This window comes from Tachypleus tridentatus, chromosome 2 (assembly GCF_004210375.1).
Source record: "Tachypleus tridentatus isolate NWPU-2018 chromosome 2, ASM421037v1, whole genome shotgun sequence".
NCBI classification, from domain to species: domain Eukaryota; kingdom Metazoa; phylum Arthropoda; class Merostomata; order Xiphosura; family Limulidae; genus Tachypleus; species Tachypleus tridentatus.
The window spans coordinates 92,411,502-92,427,034 of NC_134826.1; the positions used below are offsets into that span (position 1 = coordinate 92,411,502).

At 31.6% G+C, this 15,533-nt stretch overlaps 1 protein-coding gene across 4 annotated transcripts in view; it reads right to left on the bottom strand.

Annotated features, from left to right (window-relative positions):
* Positions 1-15,317, bottom strand: part of LOC143244545 (lysine-specific demethylase 2A-like) — a 69,460-nt gene extending 54,143 nt beyond the window's left edge. Inside the window, exons 1-4 of one of the 4 annotated variants that reach the window (XM_076489451.1) lie at positions 14,996-15,317; positions 13,007-13,145; positions 12,511-12,589; positions 4,341-4,387 (exon numbers count right to left, since the gene is read on the bottom strand). In XM_076489451.1, coding sequence (XP_076345566.1) covers positions 4,341-4,387; positions 12,511-12,589; positions 13,007-13,145; positions 14,996-15,049 — 319 coding nt within the window. In that variant the 5' untranslated portion in view covers positions 15,050-15,317. Of the gene's footprint in view, positions 1-4,340; positions 4,388-12,498; positions 12,602-13,006; positions 13,146-14,995 lie in introns of all 4 variants that reach the window. The other 3 variants (XM_076489450.1, XM_076489452.1, XM_076489453.1) reach the window with 3 other exon arrangements.
* Between the last annotated feature and the right edge of the window lie 216 nt (positions 15,318-15,533).

Sequence of the window (15,533 nt, forward strand, 5' to 3'; positions counted from 1 at the left end):
TCTCTTATGAAATTCTATATGCATTCAGTCAGTTTGAATTATATCTAACCACCAAAAAACAAAATCTGAAATAAATCTACATTACTCTTCTTTCTTTGTAGAAAGACTTCAGATACGAAACATTTGTTTAGCCTAACTAACTTTACTTTCAAACCAGTTTAAAATTTATATACGCTTAAATTTTATGAGTTTTATTGCTTTCTGAACCTTAAGGTGTTTAACTACTTTGTGCATCATTACAAGTTGTAAATCACTTGACAAACATACAGCTCATGTTATGCTAATAAATTACATTACACACGAGCTATTTGTGAACATACCTCTTGAAAAATATATTTTACTTTGCTTAATATAACCTTAACATAAAAGGTTTCCCAATTTTACATTTTACTTACTTTTACAATAATAAACAGTACACATGAAAAACAAGAAATTATGAACCTACCTGGGTCTTTTGTTTTTGCCATCAATTATCAATGGCACTTAACCTACTTGTTTTTTTTATCCTAAAGGTAGAACTACACCAGATATTTTTTTTATCTAAGTAATACACCAAAGAACACAAAATATTAACATGCAAAATACAGTCAATGACCAATAACTATCATAATTTTCTGGCTTTCTAAGTACATGACAAGAGCCATTAAAACTTCATCTAGACTTGTCAATGTGTTTCCCACAGGAAGCAAGCTGGAACTCAAATTGAAAATGACTATTAAAATAATAATAATAATAATAATAACAAATATATGATATGTCATTTTACAGGTGAAACCTTGTCTTTCTGTTGGTTATAAATAATATAGTATTGAACTGCAAAGAGAACTATTGTCAGTTTCTCAAAAAGAAGATGGGCATGGCAGGGGTGTTCTGGTTGCTATTTCAAGATTCTGTAACCAAACAAGATTAAGGACTAAAAATATGTTATCTGAGCTACGAAGATATTAAAGTAAGTAATTTACACTAAATTTTGTACTTCTTGGAAGTGTGGGAAATAAAATAGAGAACACGAAGCACCCAAAGAGCAAATGTCAATTTTCATACTAGGGTATATTCTAGATTTATTTCTTTATAAGATTTAAGTTCTTAATTTTATATTTATATAAAATTTTTATATTTATTGGTATACCATGAGAAAAAGATAGTTCAATTAATTTTTTACCGTAACTTACTAAAAGTTCTATAGAAGCATTCCACTAAAACAAACCATAATGAACAATACAAAGCTTAAAAAATGGTTTGAATAATAAATTCCAATCTACAGCATACATTTGACATATAAAGTACTAAATTTTATTATTAAAGTAACAGACTGGTTCTCCAAGTAATATAATTTTAGCCTAGTACAGGTGACAAGTATATTGCATTATTTGAACATCACAGTGTTGGACTGTTGATGGACATGTCCACTCATTACACTTCTAGATGAACTTAAACACTCTAACCCCATTCCACAATTATACGGTTTACCAGAGGAATGTAAATGGGATATGTCACTAGGACTCGTAGTATCACTACAGGGCAGTGCTTTTGAAAGTTTGTCTTGGCTTATGCACACAATTTTGGTGTCATTATTCCATCACATTTTAGCACACTCAAATAACACACAAGACCTGCTCTCAAAAACCAAGGATGCACCTCACCTAGTGTCAAACAAAACTAATTACTCCAGATACTGTTGCTCTCTAACCATCTATACAAACATAATATGGGATCAATTCTATCAACATGGACTTAGTCAATTTGACCAATCACGACTTTTTTTATACTCCTTTAAAGCCTCTATAGATTTAATACTTCTAATTTTCAATACAGTGTGTACATCTTCATAAAATTTGGCTGTTACACTTTTTTAGAAAAGTATATTTAATAAACTAAAGATATGTCCATGAATATATGGAATGTTTTATAGTGTGTGTGCGTGTGAAGTAATTTTCTTGTTATGGTTAAAAAATACTTTTCCTCATCTAAAAAATCTCAAATTTCCTTTGTGTGATCCTCAAAACCTCCTGAATACATTTCAAATGCTTTAATCCAGTAAAACTCTATATTTCATGTTATTTTCTCTACCCTAACTAAAAACAGGATTGGTCAGTTTAATCAGCCCCATAACAACCAAAGTAAAAAGAAATATAAAATACACTTTTTTCTTTCTAGAAAAAAATTATAATATGAAACATTAGTTTATCCTAAGTAGTTTTAAGCTTATAACATTAAACATATATTAATAATTAACTTTTCATTTAGTACCCCCTTTTGTTGCCCTTGGAAATATGTAACTGCTATCCACACCACAATAAGATGTAAACAATCCAGAGCACAGGCAGCTCTAGTTAAGATATGAAGTTACATTACTTAAATGCTGCTACAACCATTTTTATTACATCTATTTTACCTAATCTGATCTTAAGTAACCTAAAAGATCCTATTTTTAAATTTCTTACATTTATAATAAATAATATATAAAGAATAAATAAAAAAAAAACTACTTACCCAATCTTCTTTTTTCTTGTTGTCAACTGACAAAGACATTTAAGCCTACATATTGTATACTAATGGTAGCAGTGCATTAAATAATACACCACAGAATATAAACTAATAACATGCAAAAAGCAGACAACTTCTCCTAACTGTAAGTGCTATACTCAATCAAACAGACAACAGTACCAAAGGCAGCTACATGCACACTGTGAGGAAATCTGTGCACCAGTTTAAAAATAACCATTGCTACAGTGTAGATTGATCTCTTTCAGATGACTATATACACTTCGTCTACTAACTACATTGTTATAGATTGCAAGGCAAAGTATAAAAGGTGGCAATCATCAAGGTTTCAAAATTTATTTCTCTTTCCCAGTGAATACAGTTGTAACACTTAGTATCTTACATGTCAAATGGACATGCAGATCTATACTGTTATCTACACATTCATCTACATTGCAAGTTTATGTGGCTAAGACTGAACTGTTGCTACAGCCAAAATATTTCATAGCATGTAAATATGACACAAAAATTGTAGTAGAAGTAATGTTTTAAAACAATTCCATTGAAACAAAGGAATTAAAATAATTAACATACATTACAATATTAATTTCACTGACATACATTGATACTAGTGGTTTAATTAAATATAAATGTAACTTAGCTCCATACACACAAGAGAATTTAAAAATGTTGGTAGCAAAAGGGTTATAAGATTAATATTTGTAATTATACACAATAAAAGAAATATTGTAAATCGTCATTTATATTTTAAACTAGCCAAAGTACCTAGTTCAACTTGGGTTATTAGAATGATATTTTATTGGTTGATTTTGTGTGTATTTTGAACCTATTTTAGTTGTGAGATACAGCTAAAAAGCTTTTCAAAATATTTTATTTTGCCCAAAAAGCAATGGAAGTCATCAATTTTATTATAAAGTATATCTGCTGCAAGTTAAGAATTGTTTATTCACATCTTAATACTTCATCATTTCATTGAGAATTTCACATCACGTTTTATCACAGTGTTTTGCAAATGTTTTATTCTTGTGGGGTCTCAGGAGATAGACATTGGTAGTTGTTTTTTACCTGGTGTCATGTTAAAAATGTTCTTGCCACCATAAACCCTGGAACATCCACCATAATGTTGGTCATGAGAAAAGCATGGTCTTTGCAGATTGACACCAATAACATTGGGTGATTGCACCTGTGGATGGCTCATGGCAAAAGTTAGTCAAATTGGGAACTGGAATTCTTAAACTGTTTTGGTACACATTATTTCCTGAACTTTAGTAAAACCCCTTCTAGTATTCTGAGAGTCTGTTCTATGGGTCCTAATGTCACTGTTTCCTTCCATGTTGCCTTTAATTGGTTAAAAAAGTTTTAGCCCTATACCCTACTGAATTTAGTCCAGTTTTTGATAATATATCCATATTTTTCCAGTTCTTTGACCATTTTGTTCTTTTTGAACAGCTTTTGCCAGAAAACCTACATATATTGTTTATTCAGTCAGTGAGAATTTGAAAAAGATACTTTTCAAAAGACCTTCAGAAAGCACAATTATGAGGCTTAAGGGTAAATGAATTGGTCAAAATTTGTTAAATCAAACCCAAAAATTATACCCAGATGCACACCCTTAAACCCATTATTATGTAAGAAAAATTTCAGATCTCTTCGTTTTTTCCTCTTGAAGCTGTAGCAGTCACACACACACACACACACACACTTACACAAAGTCTCTTATTATTATATAGAAGTATATTCAGTTAAAATCTTTAAATAATTTAAAACTAAAACATCAATTATGTCACTTATAAACATTTTAACACATTGTTTAATCTTTCAAAGTTAAAACTTACCAACACATTGACGAACATCATTGACTGTAAAGTTATCACTAGGCATTCTGTAAAACATGGTACAATGTATAATAAAAATTCTACCTTCTATTACATTTAACACTTTTTTCTCATTTAAATGGTGTTTTTGCAACAAATACTGTTCTAAGCATAAGCTTATTTAATAAAATGAACAGTAAAGAATATACTTTTCTTTCAACTGTCACAGAAGCCAAAACCAAATTTAAAATATTCACATCCTGTCTTCTATCTGGTCTGGAACTTCTTTTATATCTAATCAAGGGTTTATGATGCATATATTAATTTTAAATTGATGTAGATACAATTCATTTAATAGGGAGTTAGCTAGCTCTGTGTTCTTCATTCTTCATCAGCCACATGCTGAGTTACACACTTCTGAAGTTAAATGATATTTTTATAAAAATACCAATGTCAATGTGAATCTGCTGAAGATAAATGATTTATAGCATTAAAAATCTATAAACGCTCCTTATCAACTACCCGAAGTTCTCAATTAATAAACGTTATAACAATCAGTTTTTGCTTCCAATGTTTATAGCACACCAATAATGTATACTGTCTCTTGGTGCATCATATTAATTATATTTATAGGTGTGAGGAAAGTTTCTTGAAATTTAAGCCTGCACAACAATATACATAATACACCAGTGTTTAGGTACATACATATATTGTTGCTTTTTACACTCAAGAATGTTCTACAATTTTAGTAAATAGGTAAGAATTTTGCAATACTGATTCAACAGTGCATGTTACGTATACTTCTAAATATAAATTTAACTTAAACATATTAAAATAGACGTATAACAATAAATGCATCACACCTATTTACTTAAGAGGATTGAAACTTGCTATTAGACAATTTTTAATAGATATGAACATATACATTGACAACAATACAATACATTACCAAAAAAGTATACAACTTAAATAACCGTGACAGTATATAACACAATCAATACAAATAACCTTATGAACATAAAATTACATAGCGCATGAAAGTGTATTAGCACAAATGACATAGATTATCTTCAAATCAAACTCTTGTCATGATAAACTCCAATTTAACAATCTTATGTTTTTGCCCTTCATTTGGTTAAAAAATGTCAACAGGTTATGATCAGTGTAAATGATAATAGGTTGTTGCGATGCAGATACATACACATTGAAATGTGTATTAAACTGTGATCTTTTAAAAAAAAAAAGTGTTTAATATTTTTGTTTTCTGACTGTAATAGAACAGCACCAGCACCAAAATTACAGGCAACAACAGCTAATGCAAAAAACTTATCAAAGTGCCACCAACAGGAGAAGTGCACAATAAAGATTTGACATTTTCAATAGCAGGTAAATGTGTTTTAAACAACTTGAACTTTCAAGTCACCACAATGAAGACAAGCTTCATGTTCAACAACTAGAACTATATACAAAAAAATGGCCTGACTCGTGAACATGAAAAAACTTGAGCTTTTAATCCTTCTTCAATAGTGATGTCAACATTTTTACACAACTTCTTTTAATAACTAGCCATTCCCAAAAATCTCAAACTTTTCTTGTTGGTAGAAGTTGGATAATTCACAATACAAACAACTTTGGCTTGAATTGGAGAAACTTGGCTGTAGCCTACTATGTGCCTTAAGTGAACAATTTTGGCTTTATAAAAGTCACATTTTGCCAAATTTTCAGTGAGATTGGCTTTCTTCAGCCTGTCAAAAACATCTCATAAAACACATAAATGATCTTCTCAGATATCACTGGAAATCACAATATCATCAACATAAATTCCAACATCTGACATATTATGGATTTTCTCTTCAAGACACATGTGTTTGAGTTTCACATAAAAATTTGTCAGAATTACTCAATTCGATATTGCATTAATCTCTAATATTTTCAAACTTATGAGTGCATGAGTCAAAGCAATTGTGATCTTGGATGTGACAGGGTTTCAACACATTGATGTGACACAGCTGGATAGCCTTTTGATAATCAAGTTTTTAAAACATTATCCAAATCATTAACTTTCAGAACAGCTCATTAGGGACCATGATACCTAGCTCTAAATGGATGTTGCAGAGTGGGTAACAAGAACAGAACACTTATGCTCTTCAGCCTTGCAGTCATAAACAATTTTCATTTTAGCTTGGGATGACTTCATATTTTCACAAGCATATACAAACCTGGGCTAACACATGGAAATGCAATCCAATAAGTGCATTTCCTTTGGGTTATCTTCCAACTACTGTTCCTTCAGCACATTCAAAGGACCACACACTGAATGGCCAAACACGAACTTAAATGGGCTAAACAACTCCTGAAATGACTCACATCAGCAAATAATAATAAATTAACTCCTTCATCCTAATCCTTTTCATTATCAAGATAGAAAGTTTACTTTATATTTTTTAATATAGAATGAAATCTCTCAAGAGCACCTTGCACTTCTGGATGATACACACAAGATTTGCCCTATTGAGCACTGAGCTAATAAACATCTTGTTGAAACAACATAAAATTTGATCCCTGATCAGACTGATTTTTTTTGGGTAAGTCAAAAAAAAAAGTAAAGAAATTAATCAAAGCCTTTGAAATTTTTTAAGCTGAAATGTTTCTCAAAGGGACAGCTCCAGAAAATTGAGTGGATGGTCCCATGATAGACAAAAAATACTGGTTCCCTGGTTGAGTTTATAGCAAAGGTCCAACATAGTCAACAATCACATGAGTGAACAGTTGTTCAAAGCTGGGATTGGTTTCAAAGGAGCAACATAAATTTTCTGATTAGTTTTTCTGACCTGGTGACAGACAGGTATATCACAAGTTTTACTGAAGTGAGAAACATTTTACCCAATTTTTTGCAAAAAAGAAATCTCACCATTTTATTATGTATTCTTAATACCTAAATAATGATGTGTTTTGGGAAAAACAATTTGGTAAACTTTATCCCAGTACTCTGAAGTTCTCACATTTGGGGGTCTCCATTTCCTCATATGCACACTATTTTGGAAAAAAATAACCATTTGGAACTTTCTACGGTTCATCTTGTGGGAGAGCATACTTTAATAGTGAAAAGATCTGCAGATGCTTTTCTTGCTAAGTGATCAGTTTACTTTTAGCAAAAAGAATTCACAAAGTGAACCAGATCCCTCACTTCCATCATTGTCACTCACAAAAGAATAACCAGTAGGACACTCATCCACAAGATCCCTTGTGGATCCAATAAATGAGTGTGACAAAGCTATAGTATCATCATTTGAATACATGTCTACTATTTGTTTTTGGCATAATTCCTTAGAATAAGCGAGTCACAGCACACGATCAGATTCTTCTCAATGAAATCATCATCCTTAGATTAAACAGTTAATGACTCACTAACAATTTTGGATTTATCAATAACTTCTTCCCAGTAATATCATTTCCCAGTAATAATGATCCACCCGTATTTGGCAAAGTAGTTCCCAAAACTAGGTGTGATGCCAAATAAATATTACAAAGAGTAACATTAACAAACCCACACTCAATAACCTGAGCCATAACAGAGTAGAACTCAAATCTAAAGGCAATATACCTTCTAACAACAAATGAGTCACACACTTATCATGTAGAATATGAATGGATATGGGATTAAGTCTTACTTTTCAAAGATACAGAACCAACAGACACAAAAGGTCTGAATCCCTCCCTGACTACATCAGCCTTTGTATCAGCAAAAAATAAACAATGTCAAATGACCTGGTGAAGCTACATCCATATGTGGACACAAATGCACTAAGCATTGCCTCCTTTTTTAAACACCAACAGTCAAATATAACATTACCAGTTTATTTTAGTTTTTTTTTGGGGGGGTTAAAAAAATAGCAGACAGGCTTTGATGGTTTTGATGAAGTTTTATATTATCTGTCAAAAGATTTTCAACTAAAGGAATGGGATTTTTTTGGAAGAATCCTCAACTTTAGTGGACTGAACAGATATAAAATTTTGCCCAAGATGGTAGAAATTTCTTTTTAAAGATAAGTAGTTTCATGTCTTAAATTGTATTCATAGGAAAGAGCAGTTGCTTCTTGTAGTGTTTCAACTTTCTTTTCATCCAATTACATTTTGAGGTTTTCACGTTCACAATGTTTAAATTCCACAATTAGACAACTGTCTTGGTTTGTTAAAACTGTTACCAGTGTGCATAGAATTACACCATCAATCAAAATAAACATCTTTTTTTTTTTTTTTATGAGCAAATTCCATACAAGTTTGATTATCTTATTAGGAATAACCTTCAAACATCTGGCAATAAGCCTCTGGTATAAACTTGAATGCTTTGAAAATAGCTCCTTTAACCTTATCATAATTCATACAATCTTCTAGAGAGAGAAAGTGGCATAAGCTTTTGTACTCTACCAGTTAAATAATAATGACAACTTTTTGAGGGCCATTCCATGGTTTAGACAACCTTTACAAAATGTTGGAAATATTTATCAACTTCATTTACATTGAATGGTGATACTTTAACATAATGATAAAGTTCAAAGCTATCATTCTGCCTTGGTTTATTGGTGCTGAGTCTAATTTCCATTTCTTTCAGCTCAATTTCTTTTTTAGCTTCAATACAAGTTTTTTTTGGTCTTGAGTTATTTTTTTTGTTTTTTCAGTTTTGGTAAGAGATTGTTCTTTTTCTTTTTCAGCTTCAATACAAGCTTGTATAAACTTGATTTTTTTGAATTTTAACTTAATCTGTAACTTACCTTTATCCCTCAAATTCTGACTGGCCAGTGAGGACTTTAGGATATTCCTCTGCTGCTTCCTCAGGCAACAAATCATCATTGACTAGTAGTATCTCAATAATACTCTTCATTTTTCTCATTGATTTTTTAAACTCTAGTTTTAATACTCTGGCAATATCAAGGAGGGTGAATCAAGGAATTATTGATAATCAGCCATGATCAAATCTTGTTGGCATTGATGAATTTTAACTGAATTATGATTTGAGTTTTAATTTAGATCAAATTTTATCTCTGATTCAGATCCAAGATGGACTCCCAATTTGTTACATAATTTCACAAAGCCAGAAACTGAGTTAAATGATAATTTAAATTTAGATTTTTTTTAAAAATAGAAATATATTTTAATACACAAAAAATGCATCAGAAAAGCTCTCTCCAAGAGTGTAGGTAATGTTCTATAAACCAGCAACTTCCTGACCATTTGAGAACAAGTTGAAAAGTAGGCAGAAGACATACCTCCCTCTGACCTTCTGAATCTTGTCCCATAGAATTTTGGCTTTCACCTTCCAAGCATGAGCACAGGTCCACTGATAAAGGATGCAGTAAGAAAGAGAGGGATACTGTAGGAAGGTATTTCAGGCCTGTTTTGGAGCCTTTCATGCCTCCTTGTAGGCAGAACTCTATCATGGACAAGGATACTACGGAAAATATGTTGAGATCTTAAGAATAGATTAAGCAGCTTCCTGTATGATAGACAGATGAGAGTAGGATCAAGTTCTGAGAGACTGGTGAAAGAAGCCCAGTTGGCCTGTTCCAACTTTCACTGAAGCCCATAGATCAGGTAGCATTAGCCACAGCCAATCTCTCTCAAAACTATAGGAAAATTATCACTGTCCCATGGACCATTGTCAATCCTCCACAAGTGACAAGAAAAAAGTGAAAGGGGAGCAGATAGATAGATCAATGGCAGTAAAAGACTGACCAGGTGTATAAAAATAAGTACAAGAACCAGAACGACTGTAATCCAAGAGCATACACTCTAAAGAACAACCTTTCCCATCAATATCAGCACCACCTCAAAGGGGATTGTGCCCACTAATGTTTCCCAAGATTAAAAATGAAAACAGCAACTGTTTAGTGATAACATAAGTCTCTCAGGGAGACAAATGGAAAGAACAGACAGTGATGGTACAACCCAAGAAAACATGGAGAGTTACAGCTTCCAAGAGTGTATTGAGTGGCAAAGACACAGTGAGCACATGCTGGTTGACCACTGCATTCATCCATTCCACAACCTGTCATTCCAGTATAAAAAAAACTGCTGATAGTTAACTGAATCACCAGGTTCCAAAAAATGTTTCCTGTAAGGAAAGATGCAAAGAAAGATAATAATCAATCGAGGCCTTAATGTCACCCAGATTAGAATGGAAAACTCAAATGTTTGACTGTATCAAAATGGCTATTTTTACTTAAGTGGAGGAGAACACTATGGTTTACAACCATGCTATTTTTCTTTATTAGAAGGAGGTCTATAAACATCCAAGGATATTTCCCTTGGTCAAGTGGGCAATAGGTCTCTGTCAGTAGACGTAAATTCTAAAGACTGAACAACTGTTTTATATCTCAGGGGATAATAACTTCCAAGTCTTGGGGTAAGAAATGTTATTAATGGTTTTTAAACACTGTATAAAACCTTCTCCTTCACCCACTTGAAGCAAGAGCAAAAGTAAGATGGGTGGAAACCACTACAATTAATACAGTGTGGTTCCAGTTTGCACTTATAGGCATCATGGTCCTTGCCACTACAATAAGCACCTGTCAAAGAAAAATCACATGATGCCTTTGAATGTATGGCTGTACCTTACAGTTCAGATAACCTACCTTGGCAGAGGCAGCTGGATATTGCAATGTAAACATCAAAATTAAGACAATGGTCAATAGCATAATTCTTTCCTTGAAAGTGGAGATATGGTGCACAGCAAAAACATCTTGGCTGGAGAAACCAGTGAGAACCTCAGACTCTAAGATGTTCTTCAAATCCCTCTCAACAATAACTTCTCATGAAGAATTCAAAGTAGCAAGGACCTTAGAACTGAGGAGTTTCGTGTGTTTCAGTGTAGCTGTTTTTACCAAAATGAACCCAGAATGTAGCTTCTTGACAGACTGCAAGTCATAAAGCCCCTCTAATTTCTTTTAAATAAAAAAAGGGAGAAATTTGCCCTAAAGGTTTGTCCAACATAGAATGGAATATGAGAAAATGAGATATATATACACAGAATGGAGACTACTGTTCAGAGTCTTCAAAATGTGCTCATTTACCAATGAACAGTTTTTAATATTTTATTTTTATTGGGATTTGGGGGATCCATAATAGAAAGGTAAAGATTCAGTGCCAATTGACCTTGCCTACCATGGAATCCTACAAGAGGAGGCACTACAATACCAAACAAGGAATTTGCAGTAATGCCATGATTTCACAAGTACTACACCCAAACACAACACTTGCCGAGAACACCCAATGGGGGAAGGAGGACACCAAGGCCACCCACCTATACGAATTCAAGATGAAAATGATGTGTTGGAGTTGGACTCCTCAAGTTTAAATGCAAGGCAACAATGTAGGTGAATGTTTAGATTTCAGAGGAGGTAAACTAAAAAGACAAAACCTTCTCTGCTAGGTTTCCCTCAGCATGTACATGCATCAAAACGGAGAGGAATAATGGCCAATGTAAATCTACTAAAGTTAAATTGTTTGAAATATTTGAAATATATAAATGCTTCTGGTTAAATATCTGAAGTTCCAAATAATAAGCATTAAAACAATCAAGCCCATATCTTCCAAGATTTATAGCACACCAACTATATCAAACCAATAATGTATACTGTCTCAAGGCATGTCACATTTTTTTATTTATAAGCACGAGGAAAGTTTCTTGAAATTTTAGCTTACACAACAACATAGACAGTACACCAGCATTTATATACATGTATATCATTAATTCTTATATCCACGAGAATTTTCTACAGTTTTAGTGGATAAGGTGAAATTTTTTAAAATAGTTTTAACAGTAAAGTTACTTACATTTCTAAATATAAATTTAACATAAACATTGATATAAAAATAAATATGTCTTACTAAATCCATCACAATATACACACCACTATTCTTAGTTGATGCATTTCTTCTCTCATCTGTTTCCTGTCTGTTCAATTTTGTTTTGTTCAAGTTAAGTTCATTTAGGACAAGTTTCAGTTCTACACTAAGTTTGGAGGTTTTAGTACTCTATTCTAGTTTTAAAACTTTTATACTAAACAAAAGTAAAAATGTTTAAACACTCTTTATTCCTTCACTTTTAAAAAGAATATCACTTAATAAAATGAACAAATGAGAAAACAAAGAGCAGTCAAAATATTAAGAGAGCCTTTACAGATATATTTACCGCATTCCCAGTCCAGATTTTTCCTTAAATAGCAGAGGAAACTCCAAACCACGCTCCTGAAGATACTTCAGACTAAAATCTGCAGTTAAACCTGAAGCATTACTTATTTACATAATCTAACAAAATAAAAATAAAAAATTCTCACACATTAAAGACTACTTTGTACTTGACAATGCTATTTCCAGCCCAACCACTTATTAATTTCTCTAAGAAGTTTAACATCACAATATCCATTCCAAATATTGAGAAAATACTTTTTTCATTTTCTGTTTAAGAATATCACTATTTGACAAATATACAATTGTATAATAATTTGTTTTATAATCGCACATTATATGCGATTCTGAACATTTTTAATTTTAACAATGTTAAACTGCTTGTTGGGCAGTATACAATCAATATTACAATAAAAAAATGTATTTTTTAGTTTCATTCATGCATTAATTACATTTACTACAAAAGAGAGAGAGTAAAACAAAATTTAAATAACTATTACCTTCTCCTTTCATTTCTTTAACAAAAAAGGGCCCAAAATGATTACTCGCCAATTTTTCTTCCACTGAAAACAAACGCCTTCCTTCAATTTCTTCATCTTGCAAACAATCATCTGTATAGTGCCGACGTTCTTTAACCCTCTAATACATTACAAGAACATTAAGAAAGATCTTCATTTGTTAGGTTTACACTATTACAACCTGAGTATAAGGGAGGGAAACGAAACTAAGAAAAAAGAAAATTTTAATTTTATGCATTATTAAAAATGTTTTATTGTGCTCAATCATGTAGTAGGTTTTTGCTTTCAGTATTTGCACACAATGCATGTAAAAATATAAATATGAAGTACAACACTGCCCAAAATTAATTTCTCAACAATATGACTTGGAGAAAAAAGCCCAGTTAACAACTGTCAGAAGCTAAGGTTATCCTTTACTTTCCAAATCTTATATCCTGCAACAAATATATTTCTTTTTCTCAAAATTACAGTGACACAACATTTATTTCATATTCAAATATAGCCTATTAATTGTTTAAACCCAAAACTGTTTGCACATTCTGCTAGAATTATTTTTGTTATGCCTTAATAATTATCATCATACCTTATAAAACTCCTAGTATATTTATAAACTGTAAATAATAATAAAATGATGTGGATTAGTTTTCAGCAAAAAGAGAAATTTTATCAGACGCTGTCACCACCCAATTGGTAAATTGGGACTTCTCAGCTGGATGCTGGTAGCATCTGTTCTGGTTTAATTCACAAAAACATGCTACACAATATATAAATAAATAGAATTATGATAAATAATGGTTGATAATAGTAATTAGCAGCCTAATGGAGACCTATTTTGCACATTTTTAAAAATTATAAATCAATTTTTATTGCAAAACCACAGGACCAATTTTACCATATTTTATTATTTTGAGAGCCATCTTTAGTTTTTTATGTAATGTGTATTATATGTTATGCAACCTAGAACTCAAATTTATAAACTTAATAAAGTACTAAAGCACATAATGAAGAAACAGTCTTAGGTGTTTCAACACACAAATAGAGAAACAGCAAGGTGACAGTCATTTAGCACACTGTCATCCCTCTCATAAAACACAGCAAAACTTAAATTCATAACAAATAATTCAAACTAAAATCACTATCTCATCAACTAATCCAATTCACAAGTTTGTAACAACAAACAAATGCATTAAAGTCTACAAGTAGGCTTCCAATACTTAATTACATCTATATTATTCCTAATTTTGATACTGAAGTTGATATTATTATTGCAAAGATTTTCACTCCACCACTCAGCATACTACCCACAGAATGACTGCCCAAAGCACTGAGTAATAACAAAGCATATCAAGCCCACTATTTTCATTCTTAAATTTTTGTACATCCTTGAGAAACCAAGATCAAATCCCAAATGTCTCCACAAGCTTAAAACTAAGAGGTTAAAAAGTGTTTTAAAACTAATATTAATAAATATAGTCAAGCCTGTGAAAGATATTTAAAATTTTTGAAACTAGTTCCAATCAATGTCAGTTTTACTTTACTCAATACACTTCACCATACAGTATTCACAAGTTGTACGCTTAAAATGTTTAGAGTTAAAACTAAAGAGCGCGATTAATTTTAAAAGACAAAAAAGCTTTAATTTCAAAGATTTTTCCAATAATTCATAATGCATATAATGCTCATAAATATGTAAACTACTAAAAACTTTCTAAAACATATAAATAACACAGTTAAAATGCATTTTGCTAAGCCTAAAACCAAAAGAAAAAAATTAACCTATTTAGGCTTACGGCTCGAGATAGAGAACGAACGAAAGATTAATGAACTGACACAAGTTAGACAATGTGCTTACATTAAAAAATTCATAATGAAATATAGTTCTGATGAAGTATGTATTATTCTAATCATTTTAATCTACTAATCATTTCAGAATCATTTACTAAAATTGAAAACTTAAATTTTGGTACATACTTTAGAGTGCAACGGAGTGCCATCACTTACACTCATCATAGAGTTCGTCGCCATAGTCAAAAATCTACCACTTAGTGACACTTGCTTCCAACTTTAGTTTGATTGGTTTAGTGACTTCACTATAGACGAAGCTTTATTTTAATAAAGTTTTAATACCCATACCAGCCGTCTTGAGATATATACAGACGAAACTGATCAACAGTAAAATAATCCAAGAAGCAAATAATACAGTGTGCACAGAGAGAAATAAAATATATTTTATTGTCAAACTTTAGTACTTTTTTAGGATCTAACTGCTGGAAGAAGAGCAGTTGCATGTCTTGCTCGCTAACTGCGAATTGATTTTGAATACTATATTGTGAAATCAATGAAGCTTGATGTTCAATATTTAAAAGTTGTTTAAATCGACAAATAGGATGGAAAGTTCATAAAATTGAAAAAAATAATCAGAAACACCAGAATGACAGTGTCAAAAGTAACAGCTAAAATGTTTTCAATTGTGTTAAAAATAAAGAAAGTGTTAGAATGGCTTTTTATT